The sequence below is a fragment of the Chamaea fasciata genome, unplaced genomic scaffold (genome assembly GCF_029207755.1).
Source record: "Chamaea fasciata isolate MVZ Bird 193981 ecotype frontalis unplaced genomic scaffold, bChaFas1.0.hap1 SCAF_9, whole genome shotgun sequence".
Taxonomy (NCBI): domain Eukaryota; kingdom Metazoa; phylum Chordata; class Aves; order Passeriformes; family Sylviidae; genus Chamaea; species Chamaea fasciata.
In genome coordinates, this window is record NW_027094094.1 from 20,301,015 (window position 1) to 20,323,425 (window position 22,411).

A 22,411-nucleotide genomic window follows, 5' to 3' on the forward strand; every position below is an offset into this window, starting at 1 on the left:
CCTCCTCAGAGCATCCAGTCCTCTCTGCACCTTGATGTTCCCTAACTGGCCCATGGTCTGGAATACCTGCCACTGAAAATAGATTGTGACATATGGAGACCAAACAATCTTGTTTCTGCTATTCCTGACGTATTTACCATGAAAGCATAATGTATTTCACTTTTTTAAAAAAAATCATGTAATTCTATATTGCGGTAGGCTAAAATATATGTCAGAAAAGGGGAGGTAATAAATGGCTTATTTAGTGGGAGGATATTTTTCTTAATGCCACCTTGTTTTCTCTGTCATTTCCTCTGACTTTCTGAATTTCTAACCTTGTCATTGTGGACTGGATTCTTGTATTAAAGTACTTTTGAACTGGAAAATAAATCCATCCTCCTTAGTTGAAATGCAATTAAATGTCTAGATTGATTTAAAATATTGGAAAACAGCAACCTTATCTCCAAACAGAGCTCAAACAGAGCTTTTTCATTTTTATTGAAATGTTCTTTAGATTAAAGTAGCACCTTAATATTTTTAAGTTCAGTCACAGAACTGGGTTATGGATACTTCTTAATAATTTAATAGGATATATAATAAATGTTCTTTAGCCATTGCAGCAGAAAGATTAGGAAATTACTTGTTAATTACTTTTGCAGCTTGTTGTTATTTTTAGCATAATTTTGAAGAGATCTCACGGTAGCCCTCTCAGTAGCCTTGTAGAGTCATGTAATAATACCAACCACATAACTACCCAACAGAATAAAAATCAAATACATGGCTGCAGGAATTTCTGTACAAGGATGAAAAACTCCTAAATAAAAAGTACTTCAGTGGAAGCTGTCCCCATGAATAGGCTGTTCAGCCCTGCTTACAGGAGGAAGTGTTGAGGCACCAGAACAGAATTCCAAACAAGTCTCCAAGCAGTTCTTTAGTGGTTTTCCACAGTGCCTGCCTTTCTTCCTCTTTGTGTGGCATTGCTGAAACTGCTGCAAGAAATGGAGTAGACTTTGATGGTGTGTATTTGAATAAGTAATGCACTGTGCTAAGTGTCAAAATAGCTCTGTTGTTATTAAAGCATTTGTTTTCTTGCTCTGTAACTATGGCCAAGCCATCTTACTTGGGTGTGCCTCTGTTGCTTCACAACCTATTGACTTTATGATCCCTGTAAAAAATGAAAAAAAAAAAAAACAACCCCAAACTGCTTAAGCTGTCGTCTAGTTTATTCTCTGGAAAACTGGGGAATCCTAGGTGACAGTGAAATAACTTTAAGCTGTTTATTTTGCTGACAGGCTGATTTGCTTTTTCATCTCTGATGTTGTTCTAATTACCTCTCAAAGTCATCATTCTTTCCTATCACTTTGGCAGTATTTTTCCAAGCCACCTGGGTATATATAAATCTTATGACCATCCCTGTCAGTCCCTGATCTTTCATCTCAGGCTAATAGTCTCATTGTGAGATTGAAACTCTTGTTATTGCTAATCCCCAAATTCTTTCAGCCGTTTTTAAGGAGAAAACACAAAAGCTGTTTTTCATCTTGGTGTTTTATTTTTTGTTAATATATGACAAAACAGGTTGATTATCAATCAGACAGGCAGCATGTAGCATTGCAAAACAGAAGAACACTTCCTTAGTCTTGGCCTCTTAGTGCTGGTGAATAAGAAGCTCCTTTTCCTCAAACTGTGTCTGATTTAGATTAACAATACAGTGAAGAGAAGTTTAGAACCTGCTAGGGACTTGTTTGGCTAGAGACAAAAGAAAGGAAGAGCTGACAGAACAAGAGTTGCACATTTCTGCTCCTCACTATCAACTTGCAAATAGAAAGGGCTGAGAAAAAAAGAGAAAGTGTTGGCAGTGGAGATTTACAGCTCTTCTGTTTCACCACACACTGGCACATTGGCTGCAGTCTGGTACTCTGAGAAGTCTCCTGAAGGCATCCAAGGTATTGGAGTTCTGTTGAAGGAGGGTCTTTTGCTGAAATTTTGATTATATATCATGAGAGATTCTGGGAGCAAAGGACAGATATCAAACTGAGGCACTTTGAAGGTCATCCGTTTTGCTGCTTTCTCATAACCCCCATAAGGCATGGCAGTCCTGGCATAGGGAATACATGGAGTTAGAAAACAGAGCATAGGTGAACAACAGGATTTATAAAATAAATAGTCAAACTTATCAAGGTTCTAAGTTTTGCACCTGTTGGAGTTGGCTGGCCAACAAATCCTTCATGAGAACATAGCTGTATCCATTGCCCATGTGTTAAAAATTATGTAAACACACACATACGCTGCTGTGCACTTCCTTCACCCTTGTTGCATCAATCTCTATCAAACCATGCCCCTTTCACACCTGTTAGTATTCTGTATATGTAGCAGGCATTATTGCAGAAATAAGTGAGACGTGGATTTGTCCTTGGTACTGATGTCCTGAGGCTATGGAGGTGGGTGGAAAAATTGTATAGAGAGGTTAACTAAAAATTGAAGTGCTGTGGAGTATATGGCTGCTGATCATAAGTATTTTTCCTGAGCTCTTGAACTTCAAAGGGATGCAGCAAAAAACAGTGGCAAGCTACGTCTCCTGGTCAAATGGGGAGAGAAAGAAAGGCAAATAGGATTATAGTCCTCTTATCCAACTGCATAGGTTTTCTGTGCATAATCTGAATTCAAATCTCTAGCTCTTAATGTATTTTGTCTTTGTAGTCTTCCAAACATTTCATCTACTGGAGACTGTGCTAAGCAAAATGACTTGCAACTAAAACTTATTTCCAGTGCACAAGATGGGAGGATTATGGTCAGCATTATTGTGTTTTCTCTTGATAAATAAAGTGCATTGAATATCTAAGACTTACCGGTTAAAAGACTTGTAATGGGGGAAATCAGGCTTGGGGCTGTATGACAGTAAGTCCGTGGAGAACTGACTTTTGTCCTCAGGGCTGATACCCATTGCTCGTTCCCAAGGGGAAATATAAGTTTTAAATATAGTAACTTTTTTGCCTCCTGACTTTCCATCTGTAAACACAGGAAGGTAAAGCAGTCTAGTTAGATGGCACTCTTAACTGGATTGTGCTTCTGTATCCTGCTACTGAATTTGAGGCACCAGCTTTGTTTCCAGATTCTGTAACTCCTATGTCAATACAAACTTTTATGCTTAGCTTTCTGTTTTAAAAAGATGATCATACAGCACTTCTGTCCTTACCCACAAAAGCAGATAGTACCATAGTCTAAGAGCTACTCATCCAGGAATTTGCATTAAAGCATATATTGGAAAGCTAATTTTCCATTCTTTTTGGTTGCTCATATAGAAAGAACGAAAGTCCTCACCTTATCATCTCTTTCACTAGCAGGGGGGAAGCTTTATATGAGGAAAGAGGCTATATAATTTCTTAATTTACTTTTCTTTATTTTCTGTCAGATCATAACAGACATGACATGGCATTTTCTTTGTGATTACACGAACAGACATTCATCTTTTTCCCCTTCTTAACTGGGATGTTGGAGACAAGTCTGTCTCGATCACCTCAGGATGGCTAAAAGCAGTTTGCAAATATCATGTGGTATCTCACTGGAAGTTAAAATCCTATCAGTGACTAGAGTTGCACTTTGTGGTAAAGTCAGACACTTGATTCCTAGAAATTTTAGATTATCTTCTAGCTGCTCCATTAAGCAAATGAGTTCAGACAAGGGATTTCATTTTGCATTTCCCTTCCCCCCGATGTGTATAATACCACCTTGCTAGTAAGAGCATAAGTTTTGTACTGATATGTAGCACATTTAGAATATTTTCATCCTTCATGAACCTTAAAACTCCTGAGCAATGACATCTGCTTAGCTTGATTAGGAGAGATGAGAGTAATAGGTTAATGGAGAGAGACATCCTGGTGCTTTCATGGTGCTACATTTTGTGTAGAAAACAAATCCTTATGAACTAAGTGGCAAAGAATGAACACTATTATCTGAATCTTTCCTCTTTATCACACCTCCTTTATTTGTCTTGCTTATTTCAAACCATGCCAAGTCCTGGGGTTTCCTGCTTTCAGAGAATTGCAGACATTTACAAGAATCTCATTTTCATTAAAAAAATAAGAACAACTACTCCCCTGTTTCTTTGTGAAGTACTTATACTAAGTAGTTTCCCAGCAAATTGCTTTCTGGGAAAAGCAGCTGGGATCTGTCTCTGCAGTGAAAGCTGTAGGATGATATTAATCCGTCTTCTCCCCGCACACAGGATAACAATGAAGAAAAATCTCCTATAAGAAGGCTATAAGAGTCTATACAGATTGCTTTTTCATAGGAAATATAAAAGCTGATTTCAGTATAAAATGCACATTATTCCAGATTGTAAATGAAAAAACTTGGATTTCACAAGTGATTCCTTTGGTTACTCAAGGCATTTATTCCTTGTTCCCAAGCAAATTTAATTTTGTTGTAAAAGCCTGTAAGGACTGTTAAAGTTGTGATTTCATCTGCTGATTCTTATACTACATGTTTGCTTCTAGAGATATCTGGCCAAACTAAACAGAGAATAAAATCAGGCAAAGAGTAAATTGAAATAAAACTACTTTTACTCATAAAGATATTGCCTCAGTGGCCCAGTGGTGGTTACCACATAACTTTTAGAAATATTGCTGTTCCTTTCTGAAGATTATCCAAAAAGTGTTCTTTGCTTAGGTAGAAGCTTTGATTTGAAATCAGGGCTCAGATATTCAGGTCTGATACTCAGATCAGACTACTGATGTAAAGAGTTAATACCACTGTCTCCCGCAGTGGTTAGTGTGAAACCTTTGGAAGGAAGGAGAGCCACACTGGCATGGCATAGCTGTACTGGCCTACTGCTCTATCAGCCTTAGGAGCTCAGCAGATGAGTTTCCTGTAATTTCTGTTGGCCAGTCAAGGAACCTATTTCTGCCTCCTGCCTCTGGTTGAGCAACACAGAAGTGTACAAACAAAATCAAGCTAAAAGCAGTTCAAGTCTTCCAGACTTTACACTGGAACTTCGGAAGAATCCAGGTGTTAGATTAATTTGCCTATCCTTAAGAGTAGGCTTGGCATGTGGTCTGATAGCTTCAGATTCTTGTTTTTGCAGAGAGATACTTGCCTTTGTCAGTACCATCGCCCCCTTCTCCAGCACCTCCGGATGATTTCCCTGCATGCTCCCCTTCACCGTCTCTAGTGCCTCCTCTGCTTCCGGGCCTAGGAGGGACCCCGGGGTGCTGCTGCACACTGGAGCCATGCTGCCCCGCTGGCATTCCTCCTACCATCCGCCCATGGGCATGGCCATGAGCGTCTTCCCCATAGTGCCCTCCTGGTGGGATGAACTTCTGAAAGTGATCCTAGAGGAGGAGAAAAGAGTATGGTTGAATCTCTGGTACAGGACATGGTCTATTCCTGTTTGCAGGCTTGGGTCCCAGAATGTGAACTCCCGAGTCTCTGTGATCTGACCGCTTCTCTGTCTCCATTACAAAGCCAGTGGCAGAACTTCCTGTGAGTTATTCCCTTCATTCAGTATAACAGCAGTTGTGGAACAGCAGAAGTGGCAATGGAAGCACACACACTTCATAATTATTTTATGTGATCAGGGTGGTGTTGTCCCCAACAATGATGACTATGAAATAGAGGTGGAGGGGAAAGGAAATTTAGCTTTTGCCAAGGGAGGTAAAAGTCCAAAGATAACATTAGCTAACCTGTGGGAAAGCAAGCTGGGCAAGAAAAAGGAAGTGTTTTCATGTCAAAGTTAACCCCAGCTCGATTACAGTGTGGGAATTAAGTGTTACAGGCCACCAGAACAGGAGGGTATCTGTGACAACATAAAAGCCAGGGAGATGTCTGCCTTTTTGCCTGTTTTTCATATATATGAAGGTCTGCTTGGGGAGGAGTATTTACATGTTGAGAAAAACTGAAGAGATAGCAGCCTGGAAAAACAGAAAATACTTCCTGGAGACCACAGGGGGGAAATAACAAAAAGGAAGAATTTTGTTTATAGCAGTATGTGAATTAGCAAACCAATTCTAACTGACAGGGTAAGAAAGAAAGAAAGTTGTATCCATCAGTAAAATGAAATTGGTCTTATTTTGCAGACCATTCACTCTCCCTTGTCCGGGCTAGAAGACACAATCTCTGCAGTATGTAGTAAAGGAGTGAACAATTCATGCAGGATTTATGGACCTTGTGGTGTACGTTTTGGCACAATATCCTGTCTTTGCACACAGAGACTTTAATGAATGCTTGTGTGGAATAGAAACTGATACAGTATGTTCAGAAAAATATTTTACGTATTGGTCATAAGTGACATCAAAATTTGACTCCTGTCAGACTTAAAAAGGTATCTGTTGTGTAGTACAGCCCTCAGAGCTATATAATACAAGTAACCTGGGTTATATATCACATATAGGCTTTCCTGTTGAACTAGGGGATTGGCTATTAGGTGCACAAAGATGCAACAAATACACGTGAATGACATTGAATGAATCTGTGGTCCCTCATGCTGCGATTCTGCCTCTATACATTAATCTCAGGCAGCCTCTGAGATGGCTCTCAAAGGGTTAAGGCTTTCTCAGGGCTCTTACACCTAGCACAGTTTAGCAAAAAGAAGCTTTCCAGGCTGTAAACAGGCTTCCAAGGCCAGCTGTTCAGTCAGCTAAAAATAGTCGAGAAGTGAAAACCCCACAAGGCTCAAGGCAGAATTAGCTAACCCTCTGCTCCCTGTGTCTCCCACAACAGTGTCCAGGGTTTCACAGCAGGTCACCAGGCTGCAACCCAGGCAGGCAGCCAGCTGCAGGCTGAAGTGGCAGAGCTGGTGCCCCCGGGGCCTTTAGGGACTGTCTGTCCTTCTCCTAGCTGCAGGGAATTCCCTTTTTAGGAACAGAGGAGGTAATGTTCCTGTGAATGTCAGGAAGCGCTGTGAGGAGAGAGGATTGTGAGCATGAAGCTGTACACAGGAGCTAACAGGGCAATCTGCTCAATTATGCATGGCAGCTACGTAGCTGTAAAAAGGCAAACTGAACAAGGGTATTTTGAGGGTTAGGGGTCAGAATGAGGTTATTTTCAAACTGTTAATATTTATGCAAGGGTAATGCTTCTACTGATTTGCTCACTACTTTCAAAACAGAATTTGCATGTTTTCCTTCTAGTTTCACCCATACTGTGTGCCCTTTCTGAGAATGAAATGCTTATTTCTCCTTTCCTGTGGTTACTTACTTGCCTCTCCTGCAACAGAAAAAAAAGTCACAAAGCATCAGCATAACATGACCTGCAGTAAAATGGGCTGGTTTGTTTCTGCTCACAGCAGTATTTGATGTGACTAGGGAGGGGCATCATTGTCATCTGGTGTTACTTTAAATTACAGTATTATCACTAAGTAGGAATGAAGTTTCTCTGTAACAGAAGGTCCGTATCAGGAAAGCCACTCCTAAATCTTATTTAGCTGCAAATTAAATTAGTTTGATTTGCCTTAAGCTAGTTCATGACTCTTCATGGGCCTGCTGAGAAAACATCTGATCTGCTAAAAGGTAGGCAGCTCCATTCAGACAGGAAAGACACATTTTCCATGCAACACCCCAGTCTACTCACCTGCTAGAACAAAAATATCATTTTCTTTAAGTTTGGCCACCACAATTGTTTGTCTTAGCTCAAATTAGCATGAGGCAAAGGGAAATTAATATTTTTGAAAGATTTTCCGGGGCACTGGAACACAGGAATGACAGCCTCTAGCAGGAGTCTCAACATAGTCAAAACTCGTAGGTACAGCTTTGTTTGCAGTACTTAGAGGCCACCTCTGGTCAGAGTTTTAGAGTGGAGTTTAGAGGTTTGGAGCTCACACCTGAGGAGAATAAATGTCTTGGGTGGCTGCTAACGGCATGTGGAACTTTTACATGTATGTGTATTCACATCATAAAACCAGCCTCTCAGTTAGTATTGATTGACCACGTTGGTGGGAGTTCCAGGAGAGAAGTCCAGGAATGTCACTTGAGGCGGTTGACAGCCTTCTCCTGTTGGGTCTGGGGACAGATCATGCAGCTCCTCCTGTCTGTTGGAGGTAGTGAGTATTATCAGTCCCTGGGCATCCCTAAATCCACTCCAATAAGAGAACATTTGTTATATGTTCACGTCATGGGTCCCCTGGGTTGGCTTAACAAATTGGGCATGTGTCTTTGAAGTCCTTAGTGCTAGCAAGTGCCTGCATCTGCAGGCTGAGTGCTTAGATGGACAAATTCTGAATTCTCTAGAGCATGTGCCTAATAAAAACTAGATAATGAAAGATGATCCAACTAATGGAGCTGAGACCTGTATGTATCTCAAGGCCCTGACGTCACTGCAGGCAGTCCCCAGGAGAGACACTGTGTGCTCCCCTTCAGCTCCTTGCTGTGCCCTGAAGAAAATGATTGAGGCCACCAAATGTGTTTCTATTTCCACCTCACTGATAAAGAGCTCCCCAAATGTTTGATGCCTATGTAGTTACTAACACTTCTGAAGTTACTGGACTGGGTCGTCTCCTTGGCAGCCACTCAAATGCTCCTTAATGGTGGGATGGGAGATCCAAAATTCAGACACTTGGGGAGTCTCATAGACTGCCTGCTGTTTTTATCAAAGCGTGGGCCTCAGTCCTTCATTTGCAATTGCATAGCCTTAAATCTATGACTCACTTTTTTAAAAAGGATGAAAAAAGGAAGCCGTTGAAGCATCTTACACTCTTTTTTTTTAACTTGCTACCCCAAGAGGCACAGCAGGTTGACCTCCTGCTTTCTATTTCCAGGTCCATTTCTGACTTGCTGTTTAATCTTAGGGAGATATTTTTTGCCTCTGTGCCTGATTTTATCCATCTAAATAACAGGAATTTTTATCTAATGCTACCCAAAATTAGATATATCTTATTTGTATATTTCATATCATCTTTGCCACATTTTCTTCATGGATGAAAGAAATTGTGTTTCAGAATTTTGGTCCAGAGTTTTCTGACAGTGCTCCAACAAATTGCTGTGGAAAATAAAAGGCTCCTTTTTTCTGTTTCTCTGCTTTTTTCCACACCAGTCATTTCTTGAATAAAAATGCATTGGACTCCACGTTCGCTCTTACACAGCTTTGGGTATAGTGGGACCTCTAGGTCTTCTGCACCAATCCAGCTCCAGTGCAGCAAGGTTCATTTTGCTAGAGAAGTTACAATCTCACCTGGCTTGCTCCACTTAGATCATAACCTGAGACTTGTATTTTAGCCTGCAATTATCCTGTAATGTTTGTTCAAGAGGTTTAACATTCCATGCAGAACAGAACTCCTAGAAAAAAATGTTTTCCTAACATTTCCCCTTTAACCTTACCTCCACTGATCTTGATTGACATTCATCTAAGTACATTAAGGGGCATACAGAGCCATCAGTGCATGCTCCTGTAATAAACCAAGCAGCTGCATGATAACATCTTTGTTTCACCATAGTTGTTTTCCTTCAGACACTATATCATGCCCGGCTATCTGTCATGTACGATTTCTGAGGCAGGTTGGTTGTGTACTGCTGTCTGCTGTGAAGCATCACTTTTGGTTTGTAACATGATCACTTCCATTTTCTCCCTGCTACTTCTGCCTGCTGAGTTCTTGTCCAGTATCAAAAAGAGAACTGAGTAACTGCTGCCATTATCCAGAAGAGCAGTAATCCAATTCTTTTGATTTCTTAGATTTTGTTTCACAGTTGGCATCAGCTTAAAAGAGATCTGAAGTCCAGTGGAAATTGCCAACACATTTCAGTTTGTTTTCATGCCAGCTTTGCCATGATTGGAAGCTGCATTTATTTTAATTTGTGGATGAGTGTAAGAAAGCACCAAGGTGGGGATTTTGGTTGTGGGTCGGTGTGGATTTTGAGGTACTACTGCTCATAATTGTCTATTTAGATATTGGTTATTTCACTTTCCTAATTGTTTTAATTTAAGATGTGATAATAAACCATAAAAAGAAGGGGGGCAAAAGGAAGGTCTCCTCCATGTAACCCAAATCAAGCCATAGGTTTTGACTAGCAGAAGGATATTTAAAGATTCTTACTGAAAGAAAGAGAGAGTAATGGCAACATCCAAGACACGTAACTCTGGCTTTGTTTTCAGTTCCCCCTTAATGCCTGGCAGCAAGGTGTTAGAAAGTTTCCTCTTGATGACAGCAAGGTCTTACCCTGAGGTTCAAAAGCAGAGGTGGAATCTCAAAAGGAGTTAGGAGGAGGGCTAATAAATAATGAGTGAGGCTGGAGGGCTAAGAAATATTGTTTCACATGATCTTAATGTGTTTGAGGCCAAACAAATTTAGCACTGTGAAGGAAAGGTCTGCGAACTGCTGGTCTTTTAACTGCTGAACAGTGAAGTGGGATTTAGGACATCCAAAGACAAGACTGAGACCCTGGCTGGGATTTTGTGTGACTCATTGATCTACCCCATGGTTCAGTTTCACCACTAAAAAATAAATGTATTGATTTCCCTCATTCTCTAGTTGGCCAGATGATACAGTAATCGAGCACATAACAAGATAGGATTTCATCATGGTCTTTAGTCAGTAATAAATTATATCTTGCAGCTCCACAATGAAGTAAAAATATCCTCTGAGACATGGAGAGAATCACAGTTCCTGTGGGTAACACACAGCCTGGGGTGAGGAGAAGAAATCCTACATCTGGTTTGCTAGACAGGGTTCAGAAGAAACCAGCTTTTCCAGCACAGCACCAAACAAGGAGGATGTTGCCCAGGTTCTCCCTGTTTGGCAGGATATTGGTGTTGAACTCATCCCTCCCTAAAACCTTCCCCTTGTACCATGTATGTCCAAGCAAAAAGAGTCACAGTATTGAAAACAACTCCACAGTAGGTGGTGCAATTCATTTTACTCATGTTGGGAATGGTCAGTCCTAAACCCTGGGGGTTTAGCTACTGTTTGCCTTTAACTGGATGGGTAGAGCTGTAGCAGTGACAGAGAGACAGGTTTTCACTTTTGCATGGACCTGTCTGACATTCATGTAGACACAATATGTATCTCTCCTCTTGTACAAGTAAGGAGAGTGATCTGACTGTCCAGTGTGGATTTTTGGCTGGAGGAAAAGGAGGAGGAGAGAAGCAGAAGGGTGGGTCAGTGACACATGACTGCTGAGATCTTCTCCCTTGTGTGGAAGGTTTATGGCTACAGCACAGGCTATTCTGGAATCCCTTATATGGTTCGGATTTATTTTTAATAACCTTTCAGTTTGTGTGTTTTTATATTACAGTATCTTGGTGGTAAACTTCTTTTGTGGGAAAGAAACAATCCATACTCCATCCCAGACCTGCCTTGCCCTGCTTTCTTAAGTGTGTCCTGAGAATATTTTAAGACAAGACAGTTAAGAAATCTATGATATGAAAGCAGAAAACACACCACCAGCTTCAAATTCTCTCTCTGTCCCACAGCCTCAAAGACCCAAGACCTTCTTTTGAATGGGGAGCAAAGGACATGGAAGGTAATTGGGAGGGGGAAGTAATTGGGTGTAGCAGTAAGACTTCTTACTCTGCCACTATCTTCCTCACAGAGTTATCTTTTGTTTAAGCTTTCTTTTCTGCATCTGCCTTTGAGCAGATAGAGGAGCAAGAAAGGAAAAGAAAAGAAAGCTCATCAGATACTGCAATCAAAGGGGCTTTTTGATGAAAGTTATTTGGTGCTAAGGTCAGGCGCTGTCCTGACGGTTTGGAAGGTAAGAGGCTTCAGATCCGTTGCCTTTACCTGCTCAAGAGCACCCAGCTCTCTGAGACAATGACTCAGTTGCTGCGATTGCTCAGCTTTTCTTACTGATCTGACTGCAGCAAAGCTGTTCACTCGTGCTGCCTGCGGTGACGAGAATAGTTTCCCTCAAAGGCAGTGGATGCAGCCAGCGAGCACATGCAGCAGCCAGAAAACAAGAACAGTTATGTTTTGATCTAGCTAAACTGACGCCAAGCGAGGGCTGTAGGGCAGACCGAATCTTCCTGTACTGACCAATAGAGTTTTGTTATCTGTACCATGGATGTGGAGAGAAGACCTGGAAGTCAATCATGGAGGATTTTAAGCAGAATGCCAGCTGCTGTTTGGAGACCAGCATGGTTCTACATGGTTCTACAGCAAAGCCAAAAAGAGACTCCTGGGCTTTTTAGAGTATTTTCTAACCCGCAACTCCATTTCTCCATGGCACAGGATCTTAACAGTCTTGCTAAAATTTCCTGGGAGCAGACGTGTTCTTACAAAAGATAGATTCAGTACAGGAAGGGTGTGGAGTGAAAGTCAGGCACAGATGAACAAACAAAGTAGGAAAAGCAGCTAACAAAAGAGAAGCAACTGTCATCAGCATTTGTCATGTTAGTCATGGAGCGACTGTGCATGTCCAGTCTTGAGTCTGTTTGTCACAATTTAATTTTTTTGGATTGTTCGCATTGGACATTCTTTAGTAACACCCTCAAATTTTTGAGACTTTGGACTTTAGCCTTTTTATTCCATTCAATTATTATATTCTCACTACTGACTGCAGCAGATTCTCACATATGATTGGCCCTCACATGTTTTAGGAGCTTTGAGATTGCTGAGTATTTATAAAAACAGCATGCATTTCTCTAGGATATTAATCTGTGGAGTCTGGAGTTCAACACACCATTCATTCTCACATTCTTTCTAGGAGATAATTCACTGAAGAAATGAATTACTTAAAGCACAAAGAGATGAAAAAACTACCCAAAGTTTAACATCATGAGATATGCTTGCTGTACCTCTGGTGTGTCATCCCTAATCTGTAATCTGACTGTTGTAAATTTAATCTTTTTTTTAAAGTTATGCATCTTTCCACATTCTGATTTAGAACTGAACCACAGATATTTTCTTAATGGTGCTTTTGAAAACATAAGAGTGCTAAAAGATAGTGTATTTTTGTTTGGCAAAACATTTTCTTCAGCTTAGCTTTTATTGTTTTCCTTGAGTTTTCTTGGACTGGAAAATAGATGCCTTAAAGGGATAAAGTGTCACCAAACCAAATTTAAGGAACATCAGAAGATGAGATGGTACATCAAAATGCATATGAACCTTAAACATTTTCTATTTGTTTTACTGAATTCTGATAATCACGTGAATAGAGTTTCATTTGTAAAAGTTTAGGCGTCTTCAAAAGACTTTACACCTGCAACTAGCTATAGAAAGAAGTTTAAATAACAGTACTAATGAAGGAGAAAGGGAAAAGAAAAAGAATATCTGTATTTATATACCATATTGGAAAGGAAAATGTCTCAGAAGGAAACAAACTGGGCTTCTAGCAAATTAACTGAAAATATTTCAGGGTCAGGTTAGAGGTTTCACTTGTGGAGCTTGCAGATATTCACAGAGGACTCTGTCCAGCAGAAAGCATTAAATTATCCCCAGACTAAAAATAGAACTGCATCTACTGGAGCTGAAGTCAAACCTGGATGGATCATTGCCATCATGCAAAGAAGAAATGGAATGGGTACAAAACCAATTAGCCCTGCCCTGAGGTCTGAACAGCCGCCAAACATGCAGCCTTCCTTCATCACTCAGTACTGAATTTTGTCATGCTTCTGTATGTGTGATACCAAATATTTGCCAGAGGAAACTAATGCTGCTGCCAAAAGGAAATAAAACTTCTGTATTTATGTAATTTTGTTTTCTTCCTTCACTTCTTTGCTAGTAGACTCTCCCTACCCACTGCCCACACATATTAAAACGGAAGAGGGCTTGGGCACACTCCATTCCTGTTTTCCCTGAGTGTATGGAGTGACATTTTAGTCTTAATCTTCAACTTACCACAGAATTGTCAGTGAAGGCATCAGGGTTATTCTCATAAATGAACTTCTCCACTCTCAGTTGACGTAATTTGAACATTTTGGATCCTTTGTTAGTGAGGAGAGAAAGCTCTTCTAGCATCACATCTCTGGGGATGCTGATCTTCTTCCCCAAGTTCAGCTTGGACACCTCTTGTGGCATAGCTACAAAACATATCCAGTGGGACATTTTAGGAAGTACTCTGGTCCATGTCTTTGGTTTATTGCTTCCTAGCATCAGCAGTGACTTCAAAACACCCAAATTATCTTCTAAATTAAGATTTTAGGAAACTATCTATGCACCAAATTTTTACGTTGATGACACTTTGGATACAGATGTTTGGGATTTACTCTGGATTGCAATCAAGGCAAATCTGCAGAGAGAAGTTCCATAGGGGTGGAGCTAGATGGGTGTCTCCCACATCTGAAGCATCTCAGTCAGTGCAGCAGGATTTCTTGGTACTGCCTAAAATGACTACTTTTTCAAACCTCTAAAACTTTCCCCATGCTGTCAAAAGTAAAGATAAGGACATCACAGTTATTTAAAAGTTACCCTACCCAATATACACATGTTCTGTAGAAAGAAAAATGTTCCAGGTTATATTCTTCCTGCTCTATTAACTTCTCTAAGAGACTTTGTCATTTTCAGCAAACAACTGCTGGAATCAAAGAAACTCTCTCACAGGGAGGAGAAAATAAGTGTGAGACAAAGGTTATAAGAGAGAGAATAATGTAGAATATATTTAGGCACTGCAATATTGACACCTGTAAAAGATCATGTTTTCTGTCAATTTTCACTGGTGTGCATCCAAATGAATGCTGCAGGAGAATGCAAGTTTACAGAGTGTAATCTAGGGCGACTTTTGACCTGAGTGTATGCAACACTTTTCAGCTGTAAGATAGAAAATGTGGCATGGTTGAAGGCTGGGCTTCAATAAAATTTGTGGCTCTGCCTCCTGGGATGTTCACTGCATGTCTTGCTTTGGGAGTTCAGTCAGACAAGGTGTGAAATTTTAAAGGCTGAAATTCAGGTTGAAATTCAAACAATTCTTACATGTGCAGTTTTGCATATCTTACCTTCATGTGTCAGCTTCCCAATGAGTTTAGTGGACTTTTTCCTTTTAACAGGAGCAGGAGTCCCTGCAAGGGGCATTCCCACAAAGAGTTCTCTGCTTTGCTCTAAACACACAAGGAAATGGAGAATGAAACACTGGAAATGTATTTCTTGCCTCTCTTTTAGTTGCCATCTACAGGTAAAAGATACACAGCCTTCATTTCACACACAGGTTCTTTCCTATCCCTTTCCCATGATGGAGCTAGTGGAGGGTCATCCCATACAGGATATCATCAGCAGGCCATTCTGAGCTTCTCTGGAGACTCAGACTCTGACAGAATATAGTAGCAGATCCCAGCAGAAGCATTGCCCATGTGCCATATAGCACTGTCATCTGAAAGAGGCAATTTAATTGCAACGTGGCAGTCTCCCAGAATCCACATGTGCTGTAGGGATACTCTGTTATTGTCTTGTGCTGCAGTAACAGGCTGTCACTTTGAACATTTACTCTATGATGCAATGTTATAACAGCATGCAGTTGTCATTAGATGGTAATATATACTTCTGGATAAAGATTTCAGGTCTGTCCATGAGTTATTTGGAGCACTTTGCATCATGTGTGGTTTTGGTTTGGATATTTAGATGGTCCTTTTAGAATTAGAATAGGTAGGTATTCAGAAAGTCACCAGACTGTAAGTTTGGAAGGGAAAAAAGAAAGAAACAAAATTCCAAGTAGTTCTGTCTTTTATGACTGCTACTGTTTTGTTACAGAAAAGCTGGAGGAGAAAGGCACAGGAAAACCTGTTAAAGTTGCTCACCCAATTTGTTTGAAGTCACTTGCATCTGTATCTTATGTATTGATCTTATCCCCTACCATTTTGAAGGGGGAAAGAGGAAAAGAGGGAGATTTCTTCTGCTACAGTGTTCCCCATCTCTGTCCCCAGATAGGATGAGAGATCTGAACTGCAAAGCCAGGGAAAATCAGGAGTAATCTCAGCAATTCCAATTCAGGCAGCTTCTGAGTGTCCTTCTTAGGGGTTATTACACATAATGTAAGTAGAGCAAATGTCTTGCCTTCACTTCAGCACTGTCCATGCCCAAACAGCAGCATATAAGGGACAGATCCCCACCTAATACACTGCAATACAACACAAACAAAAATGGGCAAAGACCCTTTGGCTTCAGCAGCAGCAATAACTAACCACCTCTGCCCTTGTGATTCTTTCTATTTTACTTGAACTGTGAGTTATATTTTAAAACTAGCAAGCAAACAGCTGTAACTAGGAATTTGTGCCCTTCTGATCAAGACATTTTTATCTCCTGTGTATTCTGAAGTATCATTTCATCATTACTTCTTTTGCAACGTGATTTTTATGTGATGGAGTGGTGATAACTGTTAAAAGAAGCCCAGCCACAACAAAACTGTGCCAATCACATTGGCAGATACTCCCTTGGATTAGTTTTTCTTTCAGATTTGAAAGCTTTTCCATTTACTGAGATGCTGCCTGTGTAGTTCACATCACAAACGAGCCCATCCTGGGGTATTCCCAAAGCAAGTGTGAGCAGGTGCAGCCGTGACGCACGCGCTGCACATTCTCTTTAAGCAGCCAGACATCTGCTTGGCTGTATAAAAGAAGCAGGCCCTGCTTGACAGGAAAGGGGCAATGCTGCCAGGAGACAGCAGAGGTGAGAGGTTATGGCCTATCTGATGGCTCCTAAAACTGCAAAAACAGAGAGAAATCATGTGTGTGTCACAAACATGGATTCCCTGGGGCAAGGCAGAAAGACACAGCCATGGTGAGGAGCTGAGATCATCACACTAATTCCCAAGCAGTAGTGAGGACGAGCCCATCCCATTCTGCTGTCCTTCTTTACTAATCCACCAGGATTGAAGATTGAAAAACCCATTGCATGCAATTGGTCTAGCATAAGGAAAGGGACAGCAGTCTCTCACTATGGACAGGGTCCAGAGTTACATGGTACTACTGCTCTCTCAGCCCTCCCAGGAGCTGCTGGAGCCTCAGACCCCATCCTTGCTATCTCTGCAAAAACCAGAGCTTTACTCCCTCAGCTCTGTCCCCTGGTTCAGTTCCTCTGTGTTTCTGTGTTTTTATCTTTGCAGCAGTCATTGGTGCTGCAAGCCAAACCAGTCTTTACTTCTCCAGCACCTGCACTGTTTTGCTGCCCAGTCAACTCACCTCAGGCTTGCAGTGCCAGGCTCAGACCAGCTCACGCACCTGCCCCAGAGCTCAGCAGTGGCTGCTTCCTCCCAGCCTGTCTCTGGGTGCTCTCTCTGGGTGCTGCTTGAGGAGGCTTGTCCAGCAGCCCCACTCTCCCAGGGTGCCTGGGTGCAGGGAAGCTCTGCCCAGCACAAAGTGCTGATGCAAAGTGCTATGAATTTGACTCCTGAAGGCTGCTCGCACAGGCATCCTGTGGTTATTAATAGCCAAAGGCCCAGAGGGCAGAGTCTCAGATAGCACTGCTGCCATCCCTGAGGAGAGGGGAAAAGAAAAGGTTGCATCTCCAGCTCCTGCAGGAGGTCTCCTGCAGTCACCATCTCAATGTCCAGGAAAACCAGGCACTCCATAGGCGGCCCACTTCTTCCTCCTCTCTGTTCAATTAAACCTGCAGCTCCTCTTCCTCCTCCTATTGTTTTTTGATGCAATTCATAAAAGCTTCTCAATATCCTGTTTGTCAGTAACGCCACAAAAGCTATCTTGGGTCTTGCTCTGTTTTACACCTTTCTTCTGCCCCTTCTTGATCATTCATCCCAGTGTCCTCTAGGCTGTCATATATATTTCCTAAAATGCCTCAGAAAATAAAGAAGCAAAATAATGGTATGCATGAAACAAGAAGTATTAGGAAAAACCACAAAGTCTAGAAAGCTGTTTACAGAATTCTGAGAAGTAGCTATTTAATATGTATGGGAAACCCAACCGAATCAAAGAGCAAGGAAATTAATTTCCTGATTAATGACAGAAATAGGGTTGATAGCCTGCATTTGGTGCAGCTTTGTATATACAGATAACTCCCCTTAACTCCTGTTCATAATGAGGTGACTCTCCCTCTTTTTCCTGCCTATCCAATTGGGTTCTGGTTTTAGGATGAAGGAAACGTATCTTGTTTTACTGGAATACTCAAAGATGCGCATACCTTTCAGTTTCTGAATAAGGCAAAAATCCTCCAGAAAACATTGCCTTTCTATTTCACATTGGAAGATTGAATTCCTATTGGATCAAAATCAAGTTGTCCATTGAATAATCCTAGAGCCTAGTGAGGAGAAAAAAAACCAAACCACAGCAGTGATTATAGTAGAATCATCTGCACAGAGAATTGCAAGCAAAGTTGATATAAAGGAACATCAGGAGTCAGCCACTTTCCTTTTTCCCTTGACTTTGCTGTTGTTTTTCCTCCACCAAATGCATATAAAACTTTGCAGTGTGATAACTGGGTTGAAACCACTAAGTGTTAATCCCCAGTACTGTTAGGAAGGTCCTGTAAAAGACTGCTGTAACATTCCTATAGGCAATAAACAGTCCTTATATCCTGCTTGGAGTTAGGGGACATATGGCATTCTTCTGGCTGAAAGTTTCCCGTTTTCCTCTTGCTTGCATCCAGATAACCACAATGTATACCTTGCATTGTGCCTGTTTCCCAGCTCTGATTCTCCCTCATTTATATCTGCTGTAAGAGCATGATGCATGATTTCCACTACCAACAAGAGCACTGCATCCTTCACTGAGCTGGGATGATACACCAGAGTGATGTCCAGCCCCGATCCTGCCCTCACACTCCCATGCTGGTGATTCAGGAGCAAATCCCTGGAGCAGTTCCAGTGTAAAATAAGCACAATTAAACTGTAAACACCCACTGCCTGCTCTGGGCACCATCACAGAGCTTCATGCCTGGTGAAGGCATTTACATCTACACAAAGCTGGAGGGTGTCAAATACTACTATCACTGCTGACCAACTGTCCACACATCACACCCACTCTGCACAAGTGCAGGTGGCCACAGAGCAGCAGGTCTCCTGGTGTTGCCAAGCCCTGCTCACTGCAGATTGTATAAGGAGGAGTATTTTTCTCACACATTAGTTCTTCTGGATTGGTTTAGCACCGTGCTTGACATTTGGCCAGAATGCCCTGTGTCTGCTGTGATGTCCAGTTGCGCTCCTTGAGATGCTGCTCTCCTATTCAAATTCCCTGTGCTCTAAACATTCATTCATCATTCATCAAGGGAGACACTGCCTGCCACAAGGTGGTGGCATATGGAGGAAGCAGAGAGAGAACAAACACAATGTGCTGTTTTATTGCTTAAATTTAGAGCCCTTTTCCTCTCCCAAAGGCATGAGGTAGAGTTAAATCTAAATTTAAGAAGTCTCTAGCTCCATTTTGATAATCATCTGAGAAATTAATGTGATTTCTATCATCAGGTGAGAAGCTGAGAAATGCACCTGCCATTATATGGCACCTGTTTGCAGTAACTAGGCTCATGCTAAACTTTACCTCCTCTCTACTTGCTTCCAAGCAGCTGTTTTCAGACCACTTTATAGGTGTTATTTTATTTCTCCAGTCATCTCCTGTGCCTTCCTGAGTACAAATTACACCTTAGGGGAACAGTTTGTGCCAGCTGGATATCATATGGGAACCTGATGGATTTTGAGGCATGGTGTAGCTCCAAAAGATGATGTAGCAGAGAAGTATGTGGTTGCTCTTCCCTGTCACATGACCTGGTGCACCTCTGCTTCCTCCCACCCCAGTCAGCTGCAGAGTAGAGAAGCTGAGCATGCTAGAAGGGAGCAGAGCGCCCTATGGTAATTGGAAGTGAGCAGGAAACACATGAGATCCCTCTTATAAAACTCAGGAGAGACTAGGGAAAAGCAATAGCAAGATGATGAGAAGGCATGTCTAGCACGGTGTGTGAGGATCTCAATCAGACTTTGAGCAGGCATACCCTGCAATGAGGACCAGGAACAAGGTACTGACAACTCAGGGTGAGCTAACACCAGGAGACAAGAGTCTGCTGTGGATCCCCAGCCCAAAGGGCCAGAGGCAAGCAGGGTTAGGATCAAGGCCAAGGATGCTGAAGTCCAGATATAAGAAGTGATGGGAACTGTGGTCTGATGGGAACAAAGCATTTGTTTGCCTAGTCAAGGTCTCATGTGAGAAGTGTACATATACCAGGTGAGACAAGGGACCTAAGAGTGCGTCTGCAAGGAACTGAACAGAGCCTGAGCCTTGAACCAGTTAGTATGGCACCAGCATTTACAGGGCGATCTGTATAAATCACTCTTGTGTCTGACACTTAAGCACCAAGACACACCTTAAACCGAGATTCTTACCTCCTACTCTACCTTCAAATAAAATTAAATGTCTTTATTTTCACTTACCACACTGAGAACTAAATACTGCTCCTTTCTCCTTTCTAGACATGGTTTCTCCTGAGACACAGGAATGTCTAGTTCACAAGTCTGTAAATGTCAACTGTGGGTCTAGCAGAGACTTCACTTATATCCTGCCATGGTGCCAGGTTCGGCAGGTCAATGGTTTTTTTTGCACTGACAATATTGTACCAATCTTCTATCCCTGCCATAAATAATGCAATGAACTCAGAGGAAGATGTCTGTTATCTTACCCACTCATAGCAGTCAATGCTAAGAGTTTTAAATAACTACAAGCTGTGCTCAAGGTGGTTTTGTTTTGTTTAGGGTGGAGGGGTTTACCTGGACTGTGGTGAGGTTTGGTGGCTAAATTCAATCTTTGCTTAAGTGCATGGAATTTCCATTATTGCCAGTGGGGTAGTACGTGTGCTGCCTGTAGGACTTTCCACCACTTCAGAGAGTTTATAATCATACAAGAAACTGTCTGTCTCTCACTGTGACCACCTCCCTCTTTCCAAATATACCCTTTGTTTAAGTGGCCTGAGGAACAACCTAAACAAAACTTTGCTTTCCCTGACATGTATCTTCAAAATTAATTTATTTTCGCACTGCATTCTTGTACACCTAATTTCAAATGGTCTAACTTCAAGTTGTCAATGCCTACAAACTCATTTCAAGAGTATCATATGAAATCTGCTTTATTACACTGCTAGATGGACACAAGCAGTATTTCAGAGAAGCATCAGCAGTAGAGCTGTCTCCAGAGCACATTTTGATCATGTAGAAGTCAGGAAAACAGCATCAGTCTTCACCAGTTTAATTTTTCAGAAATGGAGAATGAAACCTTGCCCTTGCTCTCCTTTTCCCTTATGCCCAGGACTGATCTGTGTTGAAAGTATTGATGAACAGCAGATTCCAACATGATTCAATCTGCTCTGAAAAAAAGTTGCAAAACTCTTCACTTGGCACTTTTTTTCCTTGTTATTGTTATGGTGATGATGATGATGAAATAAATATAATTTCTGTTATTGTAAAATATTTCTCGTATTCTTAACCTGTTCCAGTTTACACAGACATCAGGGAGACTTGTCAGTACTTCGTAGCACCAGAACAGGAGAAACAGTAAATGCCAGGCTCTCTCATGCCACTAAGTGGGTGTAATGCACAGTAAGACATAGGACTGGGACAGAAATATGTCGGAATTGACCAGAGAGATGGAGCGTGTGTGGAAATAGCTGCCATTCCCATGGTGTGTTACTTGCTGGGCAGGCTGTTTGTCTGCATGACCCAGGAATCCCCTCCAAGCTGCAGCAAGCCCCCCGCTGCCAGCACTCTCTGGTATGAGCCTGACCTTCTCCTCTGGTATGTGGGACTGAGCAGCACCATATGTGAATGTCAAAAGAGGATAGATTAGGAAGAAAGGACTTCCTAAGATTTTAAACCCTCTAGACTTAACGCATCAGGCGACTGCCAAAACGCCAGGTATTTCACAGAAGAACGGTGGCAACATCTAGTGGCCGTCGAAGCTATAGGTCTGTACTGCCGGGGAATAGCCTTGTCTTTCCTGTTTGCCATATACTTCCCTGCTGTGCTGTTTGCAGCACGTTCTCCTTCCATCGGGTATGATTGTTTGGGGGTAGATATCTCCACTAGGCACCTAAATATTTTCTGGTTTAAAACTTCTCTCTAAGGTGGGCACTGAAGACCAAGTTAATCCCTAGCCTGCTACATAGCTGTTTAGTAATCCTTTTGTCTTGGCAGGCTCCTGTTCCACTTTTCAAAGTCTGTTTGTCTGGCTCCTTCTGACATGATCTGCTCTGAGAGGAAATGACTCTCACTTGAGAAGGTTGTAGAGGTTAACAGGGAATTTAATTAAGAGCCCTAGATACAGCAACCGTCCTGCAATGTGTCAAACCATCTGGAGTAGCTCATAATCCTACTATGTCAGATTTATTAGGCAAAACAAGATGCAGTCCTAATCTGCAGCCTGTGCATCTGTATACTTACTTTTTTGGGAGCTGTGCTTCTGGCTGAGGCTTAGGTTCGGCATCAGCAAACATCGCTGCCCCTGAAATATGCTGGATAGTCCTAAAACCTACCTCCAGACCACTGAAAAAGGAAGCCCTCCTTGCAATTAATCTGGCAAACATCCACAAAATTATACTTGGACAAATGTCCAGAGCCTGAAGTCTAATCCTACAGCTGATCCCAGTGTCTTTTAC

General features: G+C 41.7%; 1 protein-coding gene across 2 annotated transcripts; it reads right to left on the minus strand.

Annotated features, from left to right (window-relative positions):
* Positions 1–1,517: 1,517 nt before the first annotated feature.
* MYOZ1 (myozenin 1) lies at positions 1,518–17,172 on the minus strand. 2 transcript variants are annotated; one of them, XM_066190627.1, is made up of 6 exons: positions 17,008–17,172; positions 14,833–14,934; positions 13,739–13,920; positions 5,072–5,306; positions 2,826–2,985; positions 1,518–2,074 (listed from the first exon to the last, which is right to left on the minus strand). In XM_066190627.1, the coding sequence occupies exons 2-6, from the start codon at positions 14,906–14,908 to the stop codon at positions 1,843–1,845; spliced, it is 885 nt and encodes a 294-aa protein (XP_066046724.1). In that variant the 5' UTR covers positions 14,909–14,934; positions 17,008–17,172; the 3' UTR covers positions 1,518–1,842. The 2 variants fall into 2 exon arrangements, with proteins under 2 accessions (XP_066046724.1, XP_066046726.1); XM_066190629.1 differs by lacking the exon at positions 14,833–14,934 and having other exon boundaries at positions 17,008–17,171.
* Between the last annotated feature and the right edge of the window lie 5,239 nt (positions 17,173–22,411).